We start from the raw sequence: 20201 nt of genomic DNA, 5'->3' as shown, positions 1-20201 counted from the left end.
TCTAATGTGTTAATTTTCAACTCTACTTATCCTGTTGCGCTGCATAGAAAAATAGCTCCCAACCCAACACATAAAAACTATCCAAGAGGAGAGCGTTGGTGGTGTTCTTCAAGAAGTCGTAGTCCTAGCAGGATGGCAACAAGATCCTACAAGTTTGAGAATTCATGCTAGGAATATATTCCCTATGACAGAATCCCATTAAAAACAGAAAGCTGGATGTCCGCAGAGACCGTGAAGGGGGAGTTTTTCCTGCATGGCCACCGAAGGGTAGAAGAGAATTGGGACAGATGAGGGGTGCACATGCTTTCCCATCCTTCACCGTGCTCTGCGCTGTGCTGCAGGCAACATGGGAAGTGAGATGACCGGAAGGAAGACTTTGTCCAGAGCAGCATGTAGTACATACAGCAACAGGGGAAACCAAAGGGTTTATATATGTAATATATTTGACTTCCTCACTAATTAGTAAAGTCAAAGTCATCTAAAATTGATGGATGTTAGCCTTTGTTATTATATTAATTTTTTTCCAGGAGTGTGTTTCTAAACAGCTACTGAAAAAATAAGACTGTGGTCTGAAATCTGCAAGTCCTTGACACACATTTCCATCTCAGATAGTCTTGTCAGTTGCAAGAGGAAAGGAAAGTAGATCAAGTAACAGTCCTGCCTATCTCTGAAGGATTTTTTTTACTGTCAAATTTATCTCAGAGATGTTTTAACGTGACTCAGAGAGTTTTCAAATGTAAAGTTGAGGGATTAATACATACTCTTCTGGTTCACTTAAAAAATTCAAAATGACTTGTTTTTGAGTTGTTAACTAAATATGTAGTTTGATAGTGAAGATTTCCTGAATCTGGATCTGTCATCTGTCTGGAAATTCATTTCTTTATTCTTCATGAATGCCGTAGCTGCTACATACACGGTAACCAGTCTCCCATTGCCCAACCCCATGAACAAGGACATGCTCCTGTTCCCCATGGGTGCCAGGGACCTTCCATGGTTGCTCTATCAGCAGTCTTGTCAGCACACGGTTTGGGAGGGCACTGCTCCAGGCCCCTGGGATACTCATTTTGGTCAGATTTAACCCACAGCAACCTTGTCAAGTACGTCTTTCTACACACATTTCCAACAGCTGAAGAAGTGGATGGAGGCACCTGCTGCTGGAGCAAACGTGTTGCATCAGGTCTCATGATAGAGTACTGCTTTGGAATTTGGACTCCCATCCCTTACCCTCGGCATCTCCTTCCAGTTGTGCGGCTTGCTTTCCGTTTTCTCTCTCAAGAGCTGGCTATGTCTCTGACACTCAGCAGCTCTTGTCTTCCATCAGCAGAAACATCCTTCTAGATGAATGAGACCCATTCTAGAACGGCCGGGCTTTGGCTGGGGGCACATGGGTACAGAGGTAGGAAGAGAAGGGAAGTTGGCCATACACTTAATCATTCTCTCTTCTGGAGGACACATGAAGAACTCATGAAATGCGTCCTCAGAGGTCATTTTGAGAAGTTACAGTAGGAAGACGGGCTGCACCAGGAGCTCCCATAGAGGTTACACGCCCCCAATAAACATCTTTTCCATGTTGAACCTTTGCACTGCATTATAGATTGAACAGAAGCTATTTCCGAACCTTCTGGATACAACTTCATAATGGGCCCTAATTTTCAAGGACTTACCTGTCCACCAAGAACAGAAACCCGATTGACGCAGGCCGGGTCATGAGCCCACTTGCCTGGAGCCCAGGCTGCTGCCAAGCTAGGACTTCGTGGCATCATCCTAAACCTGGAAACAGGAAGACTGCTGACAAAACCAGCTGCACCTGTTCCCATGTGCCGCACCCCACAGAAGTCCTAGAGTGACCCATAGCTACAGGTAACACTACCCTGGCTGATGGGCTGAGCCCAGCTGTCCAATTTCTCCTGAGTCGTCATCGAGCAGATCAGAAGCATGGAGGCATCTAGGAGCGTGCTGAGATTTGTGTCGTCCTGGGCTGGTCGTTCCTCTGCTTCACTAAGCAAACTATTTACACTCAGCTAATTCTTGCGTGCTGATTTGTGCCTGTGTCTTCATTTGTATACTGACGTCAGTTTCTTCTTTTATTCACTGAAACAGACAAATGGTTATGACGGAGATGTATATGGATCACAGACCCTGAATAGAAGATCTGGCAGGGTTAGTATAGTAAATTTGCATGACACAAAATGCGAACAGGTTGCTACAAAATTTAAAGAATATACATTGCTAAATTTAGCTTCTTTGCTTTTTTTTTTTTTTTTTTCTGTGCTATAGTGGGTCTCTCCCCCCGCCCCAGCCCTAGCCCATGAAAGAGTGAAAACTGATTTTTTTTAACCAGTGAACATTCTTAGAATGTTAGCTTTCGAACATTCTAAGTGTTGCTATAAGAGATTGCTATTAAAAAGAATCCCTTAAGTTTAAAAATATGTTGAATTGGATATTCACTCTTTCATTATTTTGTTACCCTAGGTGTTCGTGCATAATGTCTGTATTAAATATGTTCAGCTTTCAAGTATAATTATATTCAGCATTCTCACCCTCTGTGCCCATCCCTCATTTGTCATTTTATTATTTTTTTAAGGTTTTATTTATTTATTTGACAGAGAGCACAGGCAGGAGGGGCATCAGGCAGAGAGAGAGGGAGAAGGGACCTGAGCTGAAGGCAGACACTTAACCGACTGAGCCACCCAGGCGCTTCTCATTTGTCATTTTAAAAACATGTATAAGAGCCCACATGTCCCCTAATACTGGCCATGGGGTGCCCATAGCATAGGCTCAGGAGGCAGAGGAAGAGCAGGGTAGTGCTCTGTGGTGGGAAAAAGGAACTACAGGCAGGAGAGTCAGAGAGAAGTGGGGAGGGCTTCAGATTTAGCAGGGAGGTCACAGGGAACTTCACAAAGTGAAACTGTGAACATCTAAAATTAAATTTCATGACTTGCAAATCTGCTGTATATGAAATTAACTAAAATCTTCCTATTCCTGTATTTGCTTTTTTTCTTGTAGTAAATTTTACTACTTGTGTATACAGTATTTCTTTTATCTGAATTATATTAAGATATATCATATATGCACTTGAATTATATTTTCAGGCTTCAGAGAGGTAACCCAGTCCCATCTTGGCTTTCTGAAACTGGCTGATGAGGTTTTTAGCCTCTTGGCCTATCACGGGTGGCATACACATCCATCTCATCTAAACTTTTCTCATTCCACCCTAAAAAAATCCTCCCGGTTTAAAGGTGGCGTCTTCCTATTTATGTTTTTACACCAACGGTTGTAAGTAATTACAAATAATACTAGAGGGGGAAACTGTGAGAACCAGTAAGAGTTACACCAAAGGACATCGCCAACACCCAGACCCTGAAATGTAAACCATAGCCTAGAAACTCTAGTTGGTCCTGTATTTCTGCAGTAGCAGATTGTCTTGGTTCTTACGCTGCACTGGTATTCTAGAGAGCTTATACTGGTATTCCTGGAGAGCTGATACTGGTTTGATTGAGTTCTTTTGTATTTGCCTTTGGACCGGGCGCAGGGGGTGCTTTGGGGACAGTCGGGAAGCACTCCCCACTTACCATATCTTCTTTGGTTCTCAGAATTCCAGCTACAGCGGCGAGGGCAGATTCTCCACTCTGTCTTCCCCCAGAGAGGACACGCTGGTTGGTTCTCATTTAAATCTTCCCCACCCTCTCTTCAGAAATACAGGTTTTGGAGCATGCCATCCCTGTGTGTGAACTTACCTCTCTTTTCATTTTTAATGCCTATTTTATGAATTTTCATTTGGACGGATGTTAAAAGTCTTTTGCTGGGCAGTAACTAACATGATACATTTAATTCAGGCTTATCTCCCCCACCCCCCCATCCTGAACTTGACTCACATTTGCATTCAGCTGGACACAAAGAAAGGATTCATGTGGATACTTTGTAGTCAGAAGTAATCCAAAGAGGGGGAAAAAAAAAAAAAAAGAAAACCTTGTCATTCTTTCCTTGAGCATTTCTGAAAATGGTTACTTTGTAGGGTCGATGTAAACTTTGTGGCAGTTTCTCAGGGATGGACTAGGAAAGGAAATCAAATCCAAATCGGGATGTCTACACTACTTCAAGGACACGCATCAATTGGGACAGGCACAAATATTTCTAAATTATTTAAGAGCCCATTATCATCAGTAAAGCTTATTTGTTTAGATCAGTTTCCTACTCACTTAGCAAACAGAGGAAACTTGTTCAGGCCGGAAGATCACAAAGATAAACGAGTGAGACTGGTAGGGACTCTGGAAGCATTTACTTATCTAATAGACCCACCTGGCAGGTAGACAAGCGCAGCAGGAATAGGATGATAGGGAGAACAAGTGTCCTAACAAAGGACGTGAACTGAACCGTGAAGAATACATAGGAAAAAGATAAATAGAAACTAAGCAGGTAAAGCCAGAGAAGTGTAACTCCTGGGGCTCCCTCCTCCTCTGTCTTCCTCCAGTAGGTGAATTTTGACTGAATACAAGATCAGCTGTCAGCACCAACGTGTTGGTGGGTTACACCATCTTAAATTTTGTGTGTGTTGCACATATTTTGGCAGAAGATTTTGCTATTGCAAAAAGCGTTTTGTTGTTCAGAAAACTTTACTTCCTCTTCACTTTCCAAGCTCAGATCCTTGCTCTAAAGTGGAAGATGGTGAGAGGTATCTAATATGCAGATGTGAATCACTCACTGAAGTTCAGCATGTTTTCGAGTTACTTAAATTCATTTAAGAGAAATAACCCACATTTGGAGCATTGAAGTCAAAATTAGAGCCAGTCCATTCCAAACATTAAATATCAGAACTTCTCAGAAGCCCCGTGTCCCTATCCTTATTCTTCCTGAGGTCTTACCTTACTCACCCACCAGGAGAAACTTCTCGTAATTATCATGCTCTGTAGGTGTCCTATCTGTTCCTGCACAACACATGAGCTGGTATGATTTTATTTAAATATAAAAACAGAAGGGTGTTAATGTCGTGTGGAGTGCTGAAGAGGCTTCTAAATATTTCTCCAGTCTTTTTGGATTTGTCAGACCCATACCCTGGCCATGGCGGCCGCAACAGTGGCACTTTCTTCCCCACCCGGGTCATGGTGTTTTCCATGCCCCACAGAGGGGCTGACAAAAGGGCTTCTACACAGAATGTTCTCCCAGCCACTGCATTAAGTTTCAGTACTTGTGGGGAACATTAGAAAGCTTCTCCCCATTCCTCCTCCCACCACCCCAGAGTTCCACCTGCCGGCCCCTCAGTTCACATGGGTGTAGCTTATGCCAGACAGAGGAATGACAGGCACAAGTTAGGGGCATTGAAGGGATGGCAGGCTATCTCAGAGACCATCAGGTTCCTGGAAGGGAACGACTTCATCTTCTAGGACTGTCCCACACTCGAACACGTGGTAGAATGTTGCTGGGCAGTCTGAAGTTGCTGGCTTCCTCTTCAAGGAAACTTTAATTTGGATAGAGCATTCTATTTGGGGAAACAATGGATACAGTAGTATTCCCCAAAAGTGTTGAGAAACTGTTGGTCTCAGAATTACACCACTGAATCTGTCCCATCTTCTGTGAATCCTGAACACACACACACACATTACATCAGTAACTAAGGAACCCACACCAGAGATCATGTCCAGTGAAGTATTTTATTACATAAAGCAAAGGTGGATGTCTCTGCCGAGTTCTAATTATGCATTTTTCTCACCAAACTTCAAAACTTAGAGCTCTAATTACAAAGACCTTTATAACCCCAATGGTCTTGCTATCAGTTAAAATCAGTGAAATCTAATTTTGCCTATATGTCAACTCAGAACGCCTGATTTGGTCCCACGGCACAGTTTTGTTGATTAATTAGACTGTATTACCTTCTGACCATCCTGCTTTCTCCCTCTTTCAATTAAGTGCATGCCCTCTGATGGTTTTGTTGTAAAAAAGCAATTCTGTGTGAATTTATGATGCCATTGGACCTTTGCAGTGAAATGAAGCTGTGAGCCCTTCTCCCACTCCTGCCCATTTTCTCTGATTACAGGGATTCTCCTGCTCCGACCTTGGGCTTCCCAGTGCTGGCCTGGCTCCCAAACCCCTGTCTACCCAGAGTGGAAACCGGGTCTGTTCCCCTCCTTGTCACCCCCTTCCTCCCTCTTCCCTTCTGCACAGATCCCTTCACTTTCCCATCATATATACGAGGACACTTCAACCTCTTCTATCTGAAGTCGACCCCAGAGTTCAGCAGACGTTTTATTTGGCTAGACTAACTTGCTAAGACCTTTCTCAATGTTTTAAGACATTATCAGAATAATCTAGGACCTTATATAGAAAAAAGGGAATTGAGGAAAAAGGAGGCTCTGTTAAAGGTATATTTCCAAAAGTTCAGGTTCAAAGAATTGGTCTCTTGGGTCTCTCCTCCTTTTCCAGCAATTGTTCCCCATTTGGGGTTTCATTTGTTTCTTTAAAAATATTTTTCTCTTGTAAATGTGTCCAGGAAGCAATTTGGAAGCCTTTTGTGCTTAATCGTACTCCCCCATCTTTGAGAAGTGGGAGAACAGTGTAGTTCTTTGGCTCAGTTTCCCCTCCATTTCCTGTTTTTACAAGCCTGGTGTGCTTATAGGAGTCCCGTTTGTGCACAAGGATCTCTGTGTCAGAGTCTGGGACAGATCACATGGTGGAGGTTGAACTGTCGTCCCGCTGTGTTGCTGAGTGATTTGCCCCTGGTCATGCATGTTCCCTGACCGGCGTGGGGGCCCCTTGCTGTGGGCTTCCATGCCCTCTGCCTGTAAATGAGTCATGATCCTACTCTGGACCTGGGACCCGGCTGCCCCAGGAGCTGCCCTTCGCTCTGGCTCCTGCCCGCCAGGCACGACTCCGCCTGGGTTTGGATCCCCTGATCCAGGGAGCTGCCAGCTGGCACAGTCTGATGGCTCCTTTTGGATCCTCATGACCGTGACTGGGATCATTTGATGGGATCATTTGATGGAAATAAAAGCACCATTTCCGCTGCGCTCCTTCTGTGTGGATATTTCCGTATTAACACCCCTGAGTGCATTACTAACCCAGGCTTTTGAGTTGTGGGTTTGTTGGCTGCCTGTGGTGTTTGCACCCTGTCACCATTGTCTCACTCCCTGACCCTTTCCTCCAGGAATGCCTGAAAAGAAGTGACTAGAAAGTAGTCCCATTTCAGGGATCCTGGGAACCATGACTGTTTTAAAGTTGGATTTGCATCTGTCGATTTACTGAGAACACAGGCCCTATGTCGACTTCTTTTTCCTTCTAACTGTCGTGCGATAATTTGGCTGTCCTGATTACTGAAAGCATCGTGATTTTTTGTCGCTATTATTCGTCACTGTTTTCTCAAGGCTTTTAAAACCTGCCGTTTGCTCTCGTCCTGTAGCCCTCCTATCCGTACAGTGCCGCCCGGCCTGCTGGGAGTTACCGGGTGCGTGTGCTAGCTGCCCCCCTTCCCCCCTGACCCTCCCCCACCTCCCTCATCCCTGTCTGCTGACATGCCCCTACCCATGTGGCGCTCACACATGCCATGGTATCCATCAGGCTCCTTTGGACAGATCCGGGTTTTCTCTCTCCCTGCAGCTGACAATAGCTGTCATACCACTTCAGGCTCCAAGAAGACATGTGCTCCCACAGGACTGTTAGCTAGGAATGGAGCAGCGACATCTTTTACTTAATCTGCTGGCAGAAAGAAAGATGGCTTTTTATTGCTTTGGTAACTTTAACAGATGTTAATGTAACATGCTGTATCACTTCGGAAATTTCCAGCTTTAAATACAAAGTACTCATGCCTTGCAGGAAACTTACACTAAACAAAGTAGTTATGCTGTATTGCTAAAAAGTTTCTGAATTTCTATCAGATTTCACACGTAAGAAGTAGTATGTAACTGGCTGAACAGACCAGCTGTGTTCTAAAGGGACATAGGGAGAACTGAAGACCCTTTAAACTGGGTGAAGTTTGAGATGGCCATTCACAGTATTGTAAACTCCCATTAACCCTCAGGGCTTCGTTATATAGGATTTTCAAGTTAATCAAATATTGTTTTATAATCAGCAATTTTTTTAAAATTGTGAGATACTGGACTATGATGAACATGATGTTTTGTTCCAGAGTCACTTTTTATTAGTGTCATCTTCTAAATATCAAGTATGAGGACGCCAGGACAAAAGGATATTTGAATTATCTGCTCCCTTTAAGTCTGGCTTACCAAGTTCTTGTTTAGCAAGGGATGAGGTTCAGAGTAATATATTTCAAGGACCTGCCGGAGAGCACACTGCATGCCGGTTGACAGAAACCTCGTTTCTCTCTTAGATGTTGCCCGACCCTGTTCTGCTCAGCTCTTTGCCTGTGAGGGTGGTTGAGAGCTTTCCCTGCATGTCTCCTACAGTGATTTGTTTGGGACTGTTCTCCTCAAGGGTCAATCTTCCTCGCTTACCTTTTCCTGGTTTGTGGGTCCTGAGGAGGGGGAAGGGCCCCTGACCAGCCCTTCTGTTTTCTGTCACAGGCGTCCGTGTTCAATGAGAGCAGTCTCCTCGGCGGGACTCGGCGAGGCAGTGCCTGTGGTTCTTATGCTGTAAGGCATTTTCTGTGGTTCCCGAATTTCCTCCCGTGTGCTGCATGGTCCCGAGTGGCTCACTGGACACTGGTCCAGTTACTGGAGAGAACTAATGGGGGTTCTAGGGAGGGAACACTGTCTAATCTCAATTTTCTGTTGTCATAAGGGCCACGGGTCTGTGAATCATGAAGCCTTTGGCTGGCGGGTTAATGTCCTCACACATCAATTTACCTTGAGTTCAAGGGAGGAGATGGACCTTAATTGAGGTTCCTGGTCTTCTTCCTGCAACACACTAACAGTACTAACATGGGATGAGGTGCTCTTGAAATAACAACAGGGAGGAGAGGGGAGTTCCACAGGCCACAAATTATGGTCACCTCTGGATCATCGAGGAAGAGGAACAAATTTAAAGACTCGGGACCTGTACATAATTCCCTTTTACTTTGCTGTCTTTCCACCTCCTTCCAGGATTTAAAATGGCAAGACTCAGCGCTCACAATAAAGGTGTGGTAGTCAGTTGTTCAAGAAATACTTGTTGAGTGAAGAAATGAGTGAATGAAAGAGGGAAGCAAAAATAGAAAAATAGAGTCATTCCATGGAAGGAAGGAGGCTCATTTGGTTCCATCCTGAGGGGCAGGCAAAACTGAACGTCAACCCAGTTTGGATGCTTCTGCACACAGGGGCTCCTCCGCAGGGGCTCCTCCTCAGGCTGCTCTTCCTCAGGGGCTGCTCCTTGCAGGGGCTCCTCCTCAGGGGTTGCTCCTTCTCAGGGCCTGCTTCTCCTAGGGGTTGCTTCTCCAAAGGGTTCCTCCTCGGGTTGCTCCTCTCTAGGAGCTGCTGCTTCTCAGGGGCCGTTCTTCCTCAGGGATTGTTCCCCTGCAGGGATTGCTCCTTGGCAGGGGCTGCTCCTCCACAGGGTCTGATCTTCGGCATGGACTGTTCCTCTGCCACGGCTGCTCCTCAGCAGGGGCTGCTCCTCAGGGGCTGTTCCTCCACAGGAGTTGCTCCTCAGCAGGGGCTGCTCCTCAGCAGGGGCTGGTCTTCTGCAGGGGCTGATCCTCCACAAGTGTTGCACCTCAGCAGGGGCTGCTCCTCAGCAGGGGCTCGTCCTCCACAGAGGTTGCTCCTCAGCAGGGGCTGCTCCTCGGCAGGGCTCCTTGTAGTTACTGTGCAGACGCACCCCCAGGTCCCCACAGGAAACATCAGGGTTTACAAAGAACTACTTGAAATCGCCTTTACAATGTTGCTTTTGATACTAACTGGCTACTTAATTGGTAAAATAATCCAATTTCTGGCTTATTGTAGTTCATAAATATTCAGGAATTCTTAGGAAGCTGTCACACCTAAAGTTTTCTTTAGAATGTAATCTTTATAAATGTTAATGGACGTAACGTTAGTTTCTGTTGATTTCTAATTAGACATGTATTAATTTTATATTGCATACCATTTGAAATGTACCGGAGCCCACTATAGTAAATCTTTTTCTCAGTTCTTAAACATTTGTGCAGGCCATTAAGGAGCTCACAAATCATGCCTGGAGAAAATAGCTCTGGCCTACATGTGATGGATAAAATGCAGCTAAAGGATTTTCTTTTATCAGGAAAAACACACACACACATGGTAATTTTTCAAGAGAATGAAACTTTCCCCAAGCATTGGGTACTTTTTCGATGACCAAAGTCTAGCCCCCGAGCAGGTGGGGTGTACGTTCCCCTTCAGTTCCCCTTCAACCCTGCAGGTGGACTTTGAGAGCCCCTGATTCTTATCCAGCATCACTGAGCACTCTTAATTCTGTGCCTTCTGCCTCCTGTAGGAACCACTTGGGAGTGGTGATGTTCGGGAAGTTAAGAAAGCCAAACGTCTCCTTGTCCCAACAGCGCAAATGTCTAAAGTGTGGCCGCATGTCTCTGGCATCAAGCCAAGCAGGAGAAGTCAAAGAGAGTAAAAATACATTTTTTTCTGCACTTAGCACTGCCCTCCCATGCAGAAAGAGCTCAGTATGCATTTGCCAAATTAAATTGGACAAGGAGAACCCGGGCTAAAATCTCAGAAGAGACCTTTGGCAGCATATTGGCAGGCTGGTTGGGAGGGGTGTTCGCTGAGCCCCATCCTTGGCATCTCCCCAAGTCCCAACATTGCCCTCCCAGTGGATGCCAGTTTCCTACATCCGGGAAAGTGACTGTGGAGAGAGCTTCCTCAGGCTCTGGTCCAGCCGCGGCTGTGACTGCTGGCTGATAGGCATCCCTGTGGTGAGGAGGTGCAGCGTGGGTGTCCCATCCTGTCCTTCAGCCCAGGACAGATCTGGAGAGGAGGACCCTCTGCTTCAACCTGAGCCCACGCTGACCCCAAGTCTGCATGGGATGGTCCTGATCCCACTCTGGAAAATTCTTCCCCATCTCCAGAGCGTCCAGCTTCTATTAGCCTCCCCCAGAAGGTAGCCCCAACTACAGTATGTGTTCACAACTAAATGACTTAATTACAGTTTAACGATTAGAGATTAAATGACTAGCTTTCTTGTAAGTATCACTGTTTTACTTGGAAACCTTTCTATTTTATTTCTTCCTTACCATTATTATGCTGTGTGTGACACGGCTGGGAGCAGTTGTCAGCACCAGTGCCATCGGATCCAGGAGCATGAAAGTTGCTTACAGCAGAGAGGATAAAGCAGGGAAGACCCCTGCCTTCTCTGTGTAAACCCTGGCCCCTCTGTGTGGCCAATGTCCTTACAATTCCACGTCCCAGGTGACAGGCTGAGTTACTTTCCAAGGTCCCATGGCGAGTAAGAGATAGAGCCTGGACAGGATCTTTAGAAATTTTTTAAAGATTTTATTTATTTGACAGAGAAAGACAGAGAGAGAGAACACAAGCAGGCAGAATGGGAGAGGCTCTCCGCTGAGCAGGGAGTCTGATGTGGGACTTGATCCCAGGACTGTGGGATCAGGACCTAAGCCAAAGGCAGATGCTTAACGACTAAACATACCCAGGCACCACAAGGATCTTTGTAGCTTACGGTAGCCCCATACCAGTCACGCAGGCTCCCAGACACAAGCTGTTCAAAGGGGGCACGTGGACCAGGGTGATAGAGACCCCGAACTTACTCTTTCCTGCATGATCAGGTCAGTTGATCAGGGAAGCGGTTTTTGACTGGGGAGTTCAGATCACCCGGGCCAGCAGTCTGCCGTGTTAACGGTAGCCTGTCCTGTCTCTGCATAGTAAACCAGAACGCGATTGACAGAGGACACAGTAAGGTTTTCTGCAGGACAGTTTTCCTTGCTCTTGTGTGTGAACCCGAAGGTAAGATTCTGCTTTAAAGTACTGACCTTAGGTATTTCCTTTTATATTGCTTAATAGAGCAAAAGGTGAGAGTAGTCATCCTGGTAAATTTCTTGTGTACGCCAGATGTGGCAGTGACCCTCCCGTATGGGGTGTGCACTGCTCTCTTATCTGTGCATGGGAAACAATGTGTTGCATGTCAGTGTCAATCTTAATTGGATAAAGGAAGGAGAAGGATAATGAGTAGGTAGGGTAGGTCTGGCTCTTTACCGTCTGAAGTTGAAATTGTTCACTCAGCAAGTATTTCTTGAGCCCACACTGTATGCCAGGCCTCTACTGGTCCCTGCGGATTTAGCAGGGGTTAGACACAGACCCTGCCCTCAGGGGATTACGTGCTGGTGGAAAAATGTGCAAACTAAAAGGTGATACTTAAGCTGAGCTGTAGTTCTGTGCCTCCTGTAATTTGCAGTAGAGAGAATGCCTGCTGGGCCCTGGGGGGGGGGGGGGTGAGGGAAGGAGAACAATCAGCCCCTGCTGAGCAGGGTGCATAGCCTGGGGGCAGCGGGGCTGGATTGGGGTGCTGCTCTTGGGCCCCCCAGGGCTCTGCAAAGTCCCTTCAGGCACAATCCCCTGGGTGCCTGTGGCCCTCAGTGGGATTGGAGTCCCACCTCCCCTCCTCGCCCACCTCACTCAGAAGAAAAGGAAGATTAAAACGAAAGCACAGGAAAATCTATCTCGGACCAGAATGAGGGTGGATGCAAATCAAAGTCAAGAGGGCGTCACTTCCAGATCCATGAGTTGAGGTGTTTTCTTTTGCTGGAAGAGAGAACGTTCAGGCAGATGGAGAGACAGATAAAACCTTCATTCAAGCACCCCATCCAGGTCACCTGGCGCTTTGAACAAGCTGTGCCCGATGTTGGAGGAACCCAAAATCTTAACTTTGTTTTCTCTTGGAAATGGAGACGAAGGAAACTTCCCCACCGCTGCAAGGCCACGCACCCTGACTGTTGTTTCCACGTGGCCCCAGTGCTGTCTGTGCCTGCACCGGGCGTCACTCCCCTCCCGGGCTGAACAGATGCTTTGCGTGGCTTTCTTCTCACTAACCAAGAATCCTGTGTTCTTTTGATATTATGACTAATTTTTTTCTGTTCTTAGCGGGCATGTATTTGCAGCTGTAAGCGACACAGTCTTCCTTTGCGAGGGGAGCCTGCTCTGCGCACTCGCCTCTGTCCTTTCTGCCTGGCGCGCGGCTGACCTCCTTGCTCACGTACCAGTAGCTCTGCTGACCCTGTCCCTTTGTTTCTGTCTGCGTTCCGGCTGCGGCTGTGTGGGCAGCCCTCGGAGCACGGCGGCCACCTCAACTCCAGCTCCCGAGCCTCGTCCAGAGCCAGCTCAGCACGGGCCAGCCCAGTGGTGAGTGTGCCTCTTGCTCCACACCCTCTCTCCTCCTTCCTTCCGCTGCCCTTCTGCTCTTCACTCCGCTGCCCTGCAGAAGGAACCCTCTACCTCCAAAGGGCCCTAGCGCAGCCGAAAGTAGGAGGGCTTTTCTGGGATTTACTCCAGGTCTGAGCAGAAACGCAACTGGGGAAAATGCTTCCAAATTTCTAATACTACTATTTCATGATAGCAGAACTGCGTTGCTAAATTTCTAACGGATTACGTGAAAGTTAACAGGGCTTGGGGCTGCCTGGGAGGAGGGACACTTTGTACACTGGGGGGAGATGTAGCCAGGTGTGTGGATGTGTGGGTTTATTTATTTATTTATTTATTTAATGACTTTAAAGTCAGAAGGATAGGCCTATAACTTTGTAATGTCATCTGTTACTGGACCCAGGTGGCTTTTTAAAATCACGTATCACCTGGAAAGGCCACTGCTCCCACTGTCTCATGAGTTCTCCCACTGTTCGGGATCGGGGAGACTACAGAGCTACCCTCCCGTTTCTCACCCCCTAGTCCCCAGCTTTCCCATGTCCTTGTTCTGCATTTGTCCCAGGGTTTTTGCAATCTCAGACGATCTTCATCTGATGCTTTGTACGAGGCTACTGTACCTTCTTTTGATGATAAGGGCATGCAGGCCAGTTGCCCAGGGGAGTGGGCAGGAGTGGCACAGCGTCTGCGGGCAGGAGCTGGGGCTGTGTCGTGTGCGAGCCTGCCCCACACGGCTAAGGATTGCCACACTAAAGGGCAGGGCACCCTCCTTGATAAACCCCAACTACAGGAAAGCCAAGCAGGCAGAACGGGTCTCTTTTCAACTCCCCAGTGACAGAGAAGCTTGTGTTCTGCGGCCCTCAGCTTGGTGATACGGCACCGTGGTTATGTGTGGAGATCTGGATTCGGGGAGTGATCCTTGTGGTGAGAGAAGAGGCCACCGAGCCGCGGTCTCCTGTGAGCACAGATGCACCTGTTGGCTGCTGGTGATCTGCTTATTTTTTAAATCAGACAGTCTTTTCGAACATTGATGTTTCATGCAAATGCAGATACCGGCTGCTTCTGGGGAAGGGTAAAGGGATTGCTGGCAGCCGAGCCCAAATCGCCAGGTGGTCCGGCCACACCACCCCGTGCTATGAAGTCCCTGACTCCAAGGCCAAGGCCGGCACCATTCATCCCTGGGCCTGTGCTGGCCTTATCCGATGAGAGGGAGTGATCCTCGCCACCATGTATATGTGGAGGGTGAGGAAATAGAATGCAGACCCGGGACGGTGTTGTACAACAGGACAGCCTAGTGCTTTATGGAAATGCAGACACCCCGCTCTGTCAACACGAGCACCTGTCCCTGTGTCCTGCCCATTTCACACACCCAGCCACCCACCCTCACGGCCAGAGGAGCCCCTGGAGCCTGGTCCCGAGGAGACTAGGGCAGCCACAGCCAGAACGCTCAGGAGCGTGAAGGAAGGTGTAGTGGCAGATGCCGTGTGCAGCCCGGGGACTCATGGCTCTGCCGATGACCCATCCAGCAGGAATAGGAAGGTCCTCCTATTTAACAGCACAGAACATCTGTTTTTAAATCAGGCAAGTTGCTTTTTGGGGTGCCCTCCATTCCCCGGCGTAGCATGGGACAGATACGCAGATCCACGGGGAGCCTTGCCGCAACTGGGGAGAAACGTTTCCCGTGGGGAGTTGAACGGAGCCTCAGCCTTCTTAGGCGTGATGCTCTCTCACACTCACTCACGTTTGGGGAAGTAATAGAAGTATTTGCACTTGACAGAAGGTGGCTGTGGCCCACATTTCGAAGGATCACGAGCCCCCTGGGGCCGGCTTCCCGGAAGCATGGAGTCACGAAGGCCATGATGATTTGACTGCTCTGGGTCTCTCTTCAGGCCTCAGGACGAAGTCACAGAACAAGAGGACTTTGTCTAGTCACATAGACCAAAGTGGTCGAGATCAGACACAAAATTCTGTGTCTTATGCTTTCTAACCTCTGTGAAAAATGTACCCACATACAACAGGTTCATTGGGTGACGGTAACCAGCGAGGCGGCGTTAAACATGCTCAGGCCCCTGGGACCCGGGGATCACTGCTGGCTGGCCAGGAGAGGCCCGGCCCCAGCTACGCTGGACTCCAAGCCCCATCCAGGCACCATCCAGGGGGAAAAGCAAGGGGTTCCAGGGCTGGTGGGCCCTTCTGATCCTCAGGCTCTTTCTCATTTAATTCTCGGTGTTTACAGCCCCGGGAAATGTAACTGCTTCCATAAGCTATGGTTTCTCTTCCCCGAGACAACTGCTCATTTATAGAGGTCAGTGGGCTGCCGAGCCATCCACACATCTCATGAGCAAAGGTCAGCATCTTGCAGTCTGTGTGGGATGGGCCATCCTCCTGCCCCATCTGGGCCTCGACGGCTCCTGCCGGTGCTCCTGTGGCTCCCGGGGAGTGGTCCGTGGCCCGGTGATTCATCAGGAATGTGGATCCAGGGGAGTGTGAGGGCAGGCAGGGGACAGGCGCCTCTCTGAGAACGGAGTAGGACTAGGGCAAGGGACAGCTGGGTGTGGAGGAAAGGCAGGTGCCCCGGGCATGGGGGCGGAGCACTCTTAAAGAGCAAAAGTAACCAGAATGGAGGAAGGGGTAGCTCGGCCCACTTGAAGAAAATAAAGGTGCCTCGGCATCCAGAGACATCCCCTGACCCTTGGCCTTCTCACCACATGCCTGGCCCACCTCAGAACCTCAGTCACGTCGTTCCCATTCTGTAGATAACCTGTAAGTTCTTCTCCAACAAGTCTGGGGCCTTCCCCTTGAGGGAAGCTGCGGTTCTTTCAGCCAGTGTTTACTGAGCACCTAGGCTCTAGGTGTTCTAGGCATGGCATTGCAATGGTGAGCAGGCAGACCTGCTCCAGCCCTCAGGAACACATAGACTAGAGGGGACAGGCAGGCAGCACCCGGGCACATGTATGATATGAACTCCTGGGGAGAGATGCAGGAAGCTCTGAGAGCTGGGATCGGGAGGTTTGGTGGTCCTGTCCCGAGCACACCCACGGAGAGGACCTCGCCTAGGGACGCCAACACCTCCATCAGAGATGTCCCAAGCCAAGCCCAGATCTGTGTTCCTGTGTGTGTTTAGAACAAATATGAGTGACAACTGGAAGTTCTAGCCGGTTTAGCCAGAAATACAAGAGACTGTAGTGACCCGTGTTTAATGTTGTGTGGAGAGGCAGGGGCAGCAGGTGGAAGCACGGTCATGTGTTATGAATCCAGGTGTCCAAGGATAAGTCATTCAGGAGAACGTCAGTGTTATTGGATGAAAAAGCAAAATTTCCACACCAATGGAAGTCTCAGTTACTTGACTACTTGAAGTAAAATTGCCCTTAAAATGTTTTCTGTTTTCTTTTTTTTTTTTTTTTAAAGATTTTATTTATTTATTTGACATACTGAGAGAGATCACAAGCAGGCAGAGACACAGGCAGAGAGAGGGAGGGAAGCAGGCTCCCCGCTGAACAGAGAGCCCGATGCAGGGCTCAATCCCAGGACCCTGAGATCATGACCTGAGCTGAACGCAGAGGCTTAACCCACTGAGCCACCCAGGTGCCCTGTTTTCTGTTTTCTAAGGAGTGGTCACTGTTGTCAGTTTGTTGTTGAAAGGGACTGCGCATGGACACAGCTTCTCTGGTCCCATCTTGTGTCTGGGTTCTGAGGTTGTGTGGTGGAAGCTGAGGACACTGTGAGGAGGAGTTCCTCTGCCAGAGTCTGGCCATGCTCATGTGTTGTGTCGTATCTCTAGGCAGGTGGGTAGGCCGGGAACTGTGGGCCTCAGCAGACGTGGTGTTGAAGGGAGCCCAAGCAGTGTGCCTGTGAAGACACAATGTTGAAAGGCTGGGATTCATGAAGTACTTAATGTGCTACTTGGATCACTTGAGAGGATTTTTTTTTTTTGAGAGGCAGAGTGGCCATAATTTAAAATTCAACAGAAATTTTTTTAAAGTGATTATTTCTAGTTGATTTAAAAACCTGTCTTTGTGTACATTCAGTTGTGATTGTAAAATGCTGGGACACACTTGTTTTCATGCCCACCTAGAAGGTTTAAAATTGCTGGTTCAGGGGAGTGACAAAGTGAAGGCCTGCGGGGTGTGGGCGCTGGACTCGGACATCAGTGTTCACGGAGGTCCTGTGGCTCGGCCCTGGCCCCGTGCAGGTATGGGTCTCAGTGGCTTGCAGCAAGTACCCGTGATAGCTTCCCCCAGGTCCTGCTCAGCCACGTGTCTGCCCTGTGGTGCCCCCTGTGCACTCTGTGTCATGCCGTGACTAGGACAGGATTCAGAATGTTTTTCAATTTTGTGTCTTTCTATATTATGTTCAGAGGTTAAAGTGCCGTGCTTTATATCAAAATTAAACACACCCCCTGGGTTCTTTATCTGTCCCTTTGCTTAGGGGAAGGTGAGGTGTGCTTTAGGAAGTGGGGACAGCTCCCTGCCGGCCTGCTTCATGCCATACAGGCTGTCATCTAGTGGCAGCTCTGGGGACTGCAACAGCTCCTTGCCACAGGGGTGCCTTCATGGGGCCCCTCATCCTGTCCTTCCGATTTCAGAAACGAGCACACGTATCCTCTGTCATTCAGAAACGGACTAAAGGCACTTACCCTAATGTATACACAAGAGACTGGAAACAACAGTTAGGCAGAGAGTGGCTGTAACACTCAAGAGTTTCATCACCCCCCAACAGGTCTTTACTTAAAAACACATTTGAGGCGTTCCCATCCTGAGTTCATTATGTATTTCTGAGCAAAGGCTTTTTTAAAAACTGTTTTTAAACTTTTTTTGAAAACTAAAGAGCTAGCTATGGTTTTAGGGTTTTTTTTTTTCTTGCTTATTTGATGTTTTGCAAATTACAAAAATAATATTTATGTTGATAGTATGGAGGGAAACAGTGCAGAGCACAGCATGTGTTAAAGGACACCACCACCCCCCGAAACAGTGTTTTTTGGTCTGATCTGTATTCTTCCTCATCTTTATCTCAAGAAAAACTAAAAAACGTGGAGTCCTTCTTGTACGGGCACAGCTATCTCCGTAGGTGGATCTCTGGACTTTCATTTATATACAGAATATTTATCTGCTGCTGACAAGCATTTGGAAAAGATTCTATGTAACCTGTAGAGGCAAAAAGCAGCCAGCTTCTCAGTGGTGACTTGAGAGTCTGACGCTGGCTCTTCATGTTCGACCAGTAGTTAAATTACCTTCCTTCCTTCAGTCTCATGAGTACGTGTTCCACAAATGTACTGATTCTAGGGAGTGAAGGACTCGGGCCCAGGAGACTTAATACACTTATTCTCCTGCAGACCAGTTGCTATCCTAGTCAGCTTTTCCTCAGTGATTTGAAGTCTTCAGGAATATTTTTCTTCCCGAGTGGAGAGAAGAACTACACTTGAAATGCTGAAAGCCTCACAATGAGAACACTGGCCCGGGGCTCTTTGGGAGTCTGCCAGGGGCAGGGAGCTAGAACCTACTTGGCCAAAGACCACCTCAGCCCCCACAGAGCATCTGCTCAGGCTGATGTGGCACGCACATCTGGGAAGAAGGATAATTTGGTGGGTGTGGTTATCACACCCACCAAACATATGCCCACAAATGGCAGGAGGCATGGCACACAGTTGGAGAGCCAGCTGTTTTTAATGGGCTGCCACCAGCCCACATCAAGGAATAGAGAAGGACACATGGGCTGAGATTGCCTGGGAAGCTCCTCTGAGATGTACAGGCTGGCACGGGCTCTCCGAGGACAACCAGTGTGGCCGAGTGGCAAGGAGAGTCCTCTGGGCGGGGCAGGACTAGTGTCCGAAGCCCCCTCATGAAGGGCTTATTTAACAGACAGGGAGGGAGGCCAGTCTGCCCTTGGAGCCATCCCACCAGCCTGATCCATCCCACTTCTTGTTTCCTTTCCTACTTGGAGGACAATAAGAAGACCAATAAGATGAGAACAGGGAGTTCTTGCTGAAGACCCAAGTCGGGGAGACCACATGGGGTGGCTTCGGGAATGAGACCCCCAGGGCTGAACTTGGATCTTATGAGCAGGAGACACTTGAGCTTGGCTAAGCGTGGAGCTGGTTTTGGAAATTACCTTCTTTTGGGTTAATCAAGTGTTCTTTGGGATTCCATTTGAGCCTCCTGGTGGGCTGACTTGGTCTTACACTTTGCCGTCTTATTTTCCTATTTGCTTCAGATGCCCTGCCCTGGAAGAGAAAGGTGAAGGTGTGACGGGTTTGGAGGAGAGAAGGTAGCTGATAGTGAGCCTTGTGGGGGATGTGGTGGGGGTGGTGAGGCCTGGAACGTCCAGCCCATGTGGGCCCAGAGTGGGCACCAGACACTGATCACAGAAGATCACTGCCTGTCCGGTGTCCCGACCAGTGCTTCGCCCCTGCACCCTCATGCTGTCCCGAGCCCAGCTTCCTTGTGCGCTCTTTGCGTGTCCGTGAGCCTCCAACCCAGCTCCATCGGGGTTCCTCGACCTGAGTCCGGAATGTCTGTGGCTGAATGTGCGAGGGCAGCAGCAGCGCCTGTGGCTGCCCACTGGATCTGAGGCAGAGCTGTGGTCTGTATTCGGCTCCCTGGAGGTCAGAGTTAAGAACATCTGAGCTATAGGAAGGGCAATCAGAGACTTGCTAGGAAAGGCCTGAGTAGCTGTCAGCTTCCCCCAGAGGCTTGGAGACAGTAGGCATAGGTTTCCTCACCCTCTGTGACCTTCCCAATGGGCTTATGGAAAGGAGCCCTCAATGTGCAGATAAAAGAAGTTGGCCTTTGTAGGATGCTCAGCAAAGAAAGATGAAGCCCCAGTGCCGGCCACAGCCCGTTGACCTCCAGGCCCCTCCAAGATGCACAGCCTCCCTTGGGGGCTACGCCAGGGCTCTGTGGGCTGCCCTGGGTCCACCTGAGAGTCCTGCCCAAAGAAGGG

General features: G+C 48.4%; 1 protein-coding gene across 36 annotated transcripts in view; it reads left to right on the top strand.

Moving 5' to 3' along the window:
• Positions 1–20201, top strand: part of LRRFIP1 (LRR binding FLII interacting protein 1) — a 134058-nt gene that overhangs the window by 87154 nt on the left and 26703 nt on the right. For 11 of the 36 annotated variants that reach the window (XM_059167609.1, XM_059167607.1, XM_059167574.1 and 8 more), the window contains 6 exons: positions 2101–2160; positions 3594–3656; positions 6032–6109; positions 7391–7435; positions 8511–8579; positions 13170–13247. The exons of 5 other annotated variants lie outside the window; for them this stretch is intronic. In XM_059167609.1, coding sequence (XP_059023592.1) covers positions 2101–2160; positions 3594–3656; positions 6032–6109; positions 7391–7435; positions 8511–8579; positions 13170–13247 — 393 coding nt within the window. The remainder of the gene's footprint in view (positions 1–2100; positions 2161–3593; positions 3657–6031; positions 6110–7390; positions 7436–8510; positions 8580–13169; positions 13248–20201) is intronic. 20 more of the 36 variants (XM_059167587.1, XM_059167598.1, XM_059167595.1 and 17 more) reach the window with 7 other exon arrangements.

The sequence above is a fragment of the Mustela lutreola genome, chromosome 3, assembly GCF_030435805.1.
Source record: "Mustela lutreola isolate mMusLut2 chromosome 3, mMusLut2.pri, whole genome shotgun sequence".
Lineage (NCBI taxonomy): Eukaryota > Metazoa > Chordata > Mammalia > Carnivora > Mustelidae > Mustela > Mustela lutreola.
This window is presented reverse-complemented; position numbering and strand designations above follow the sequence as displayed.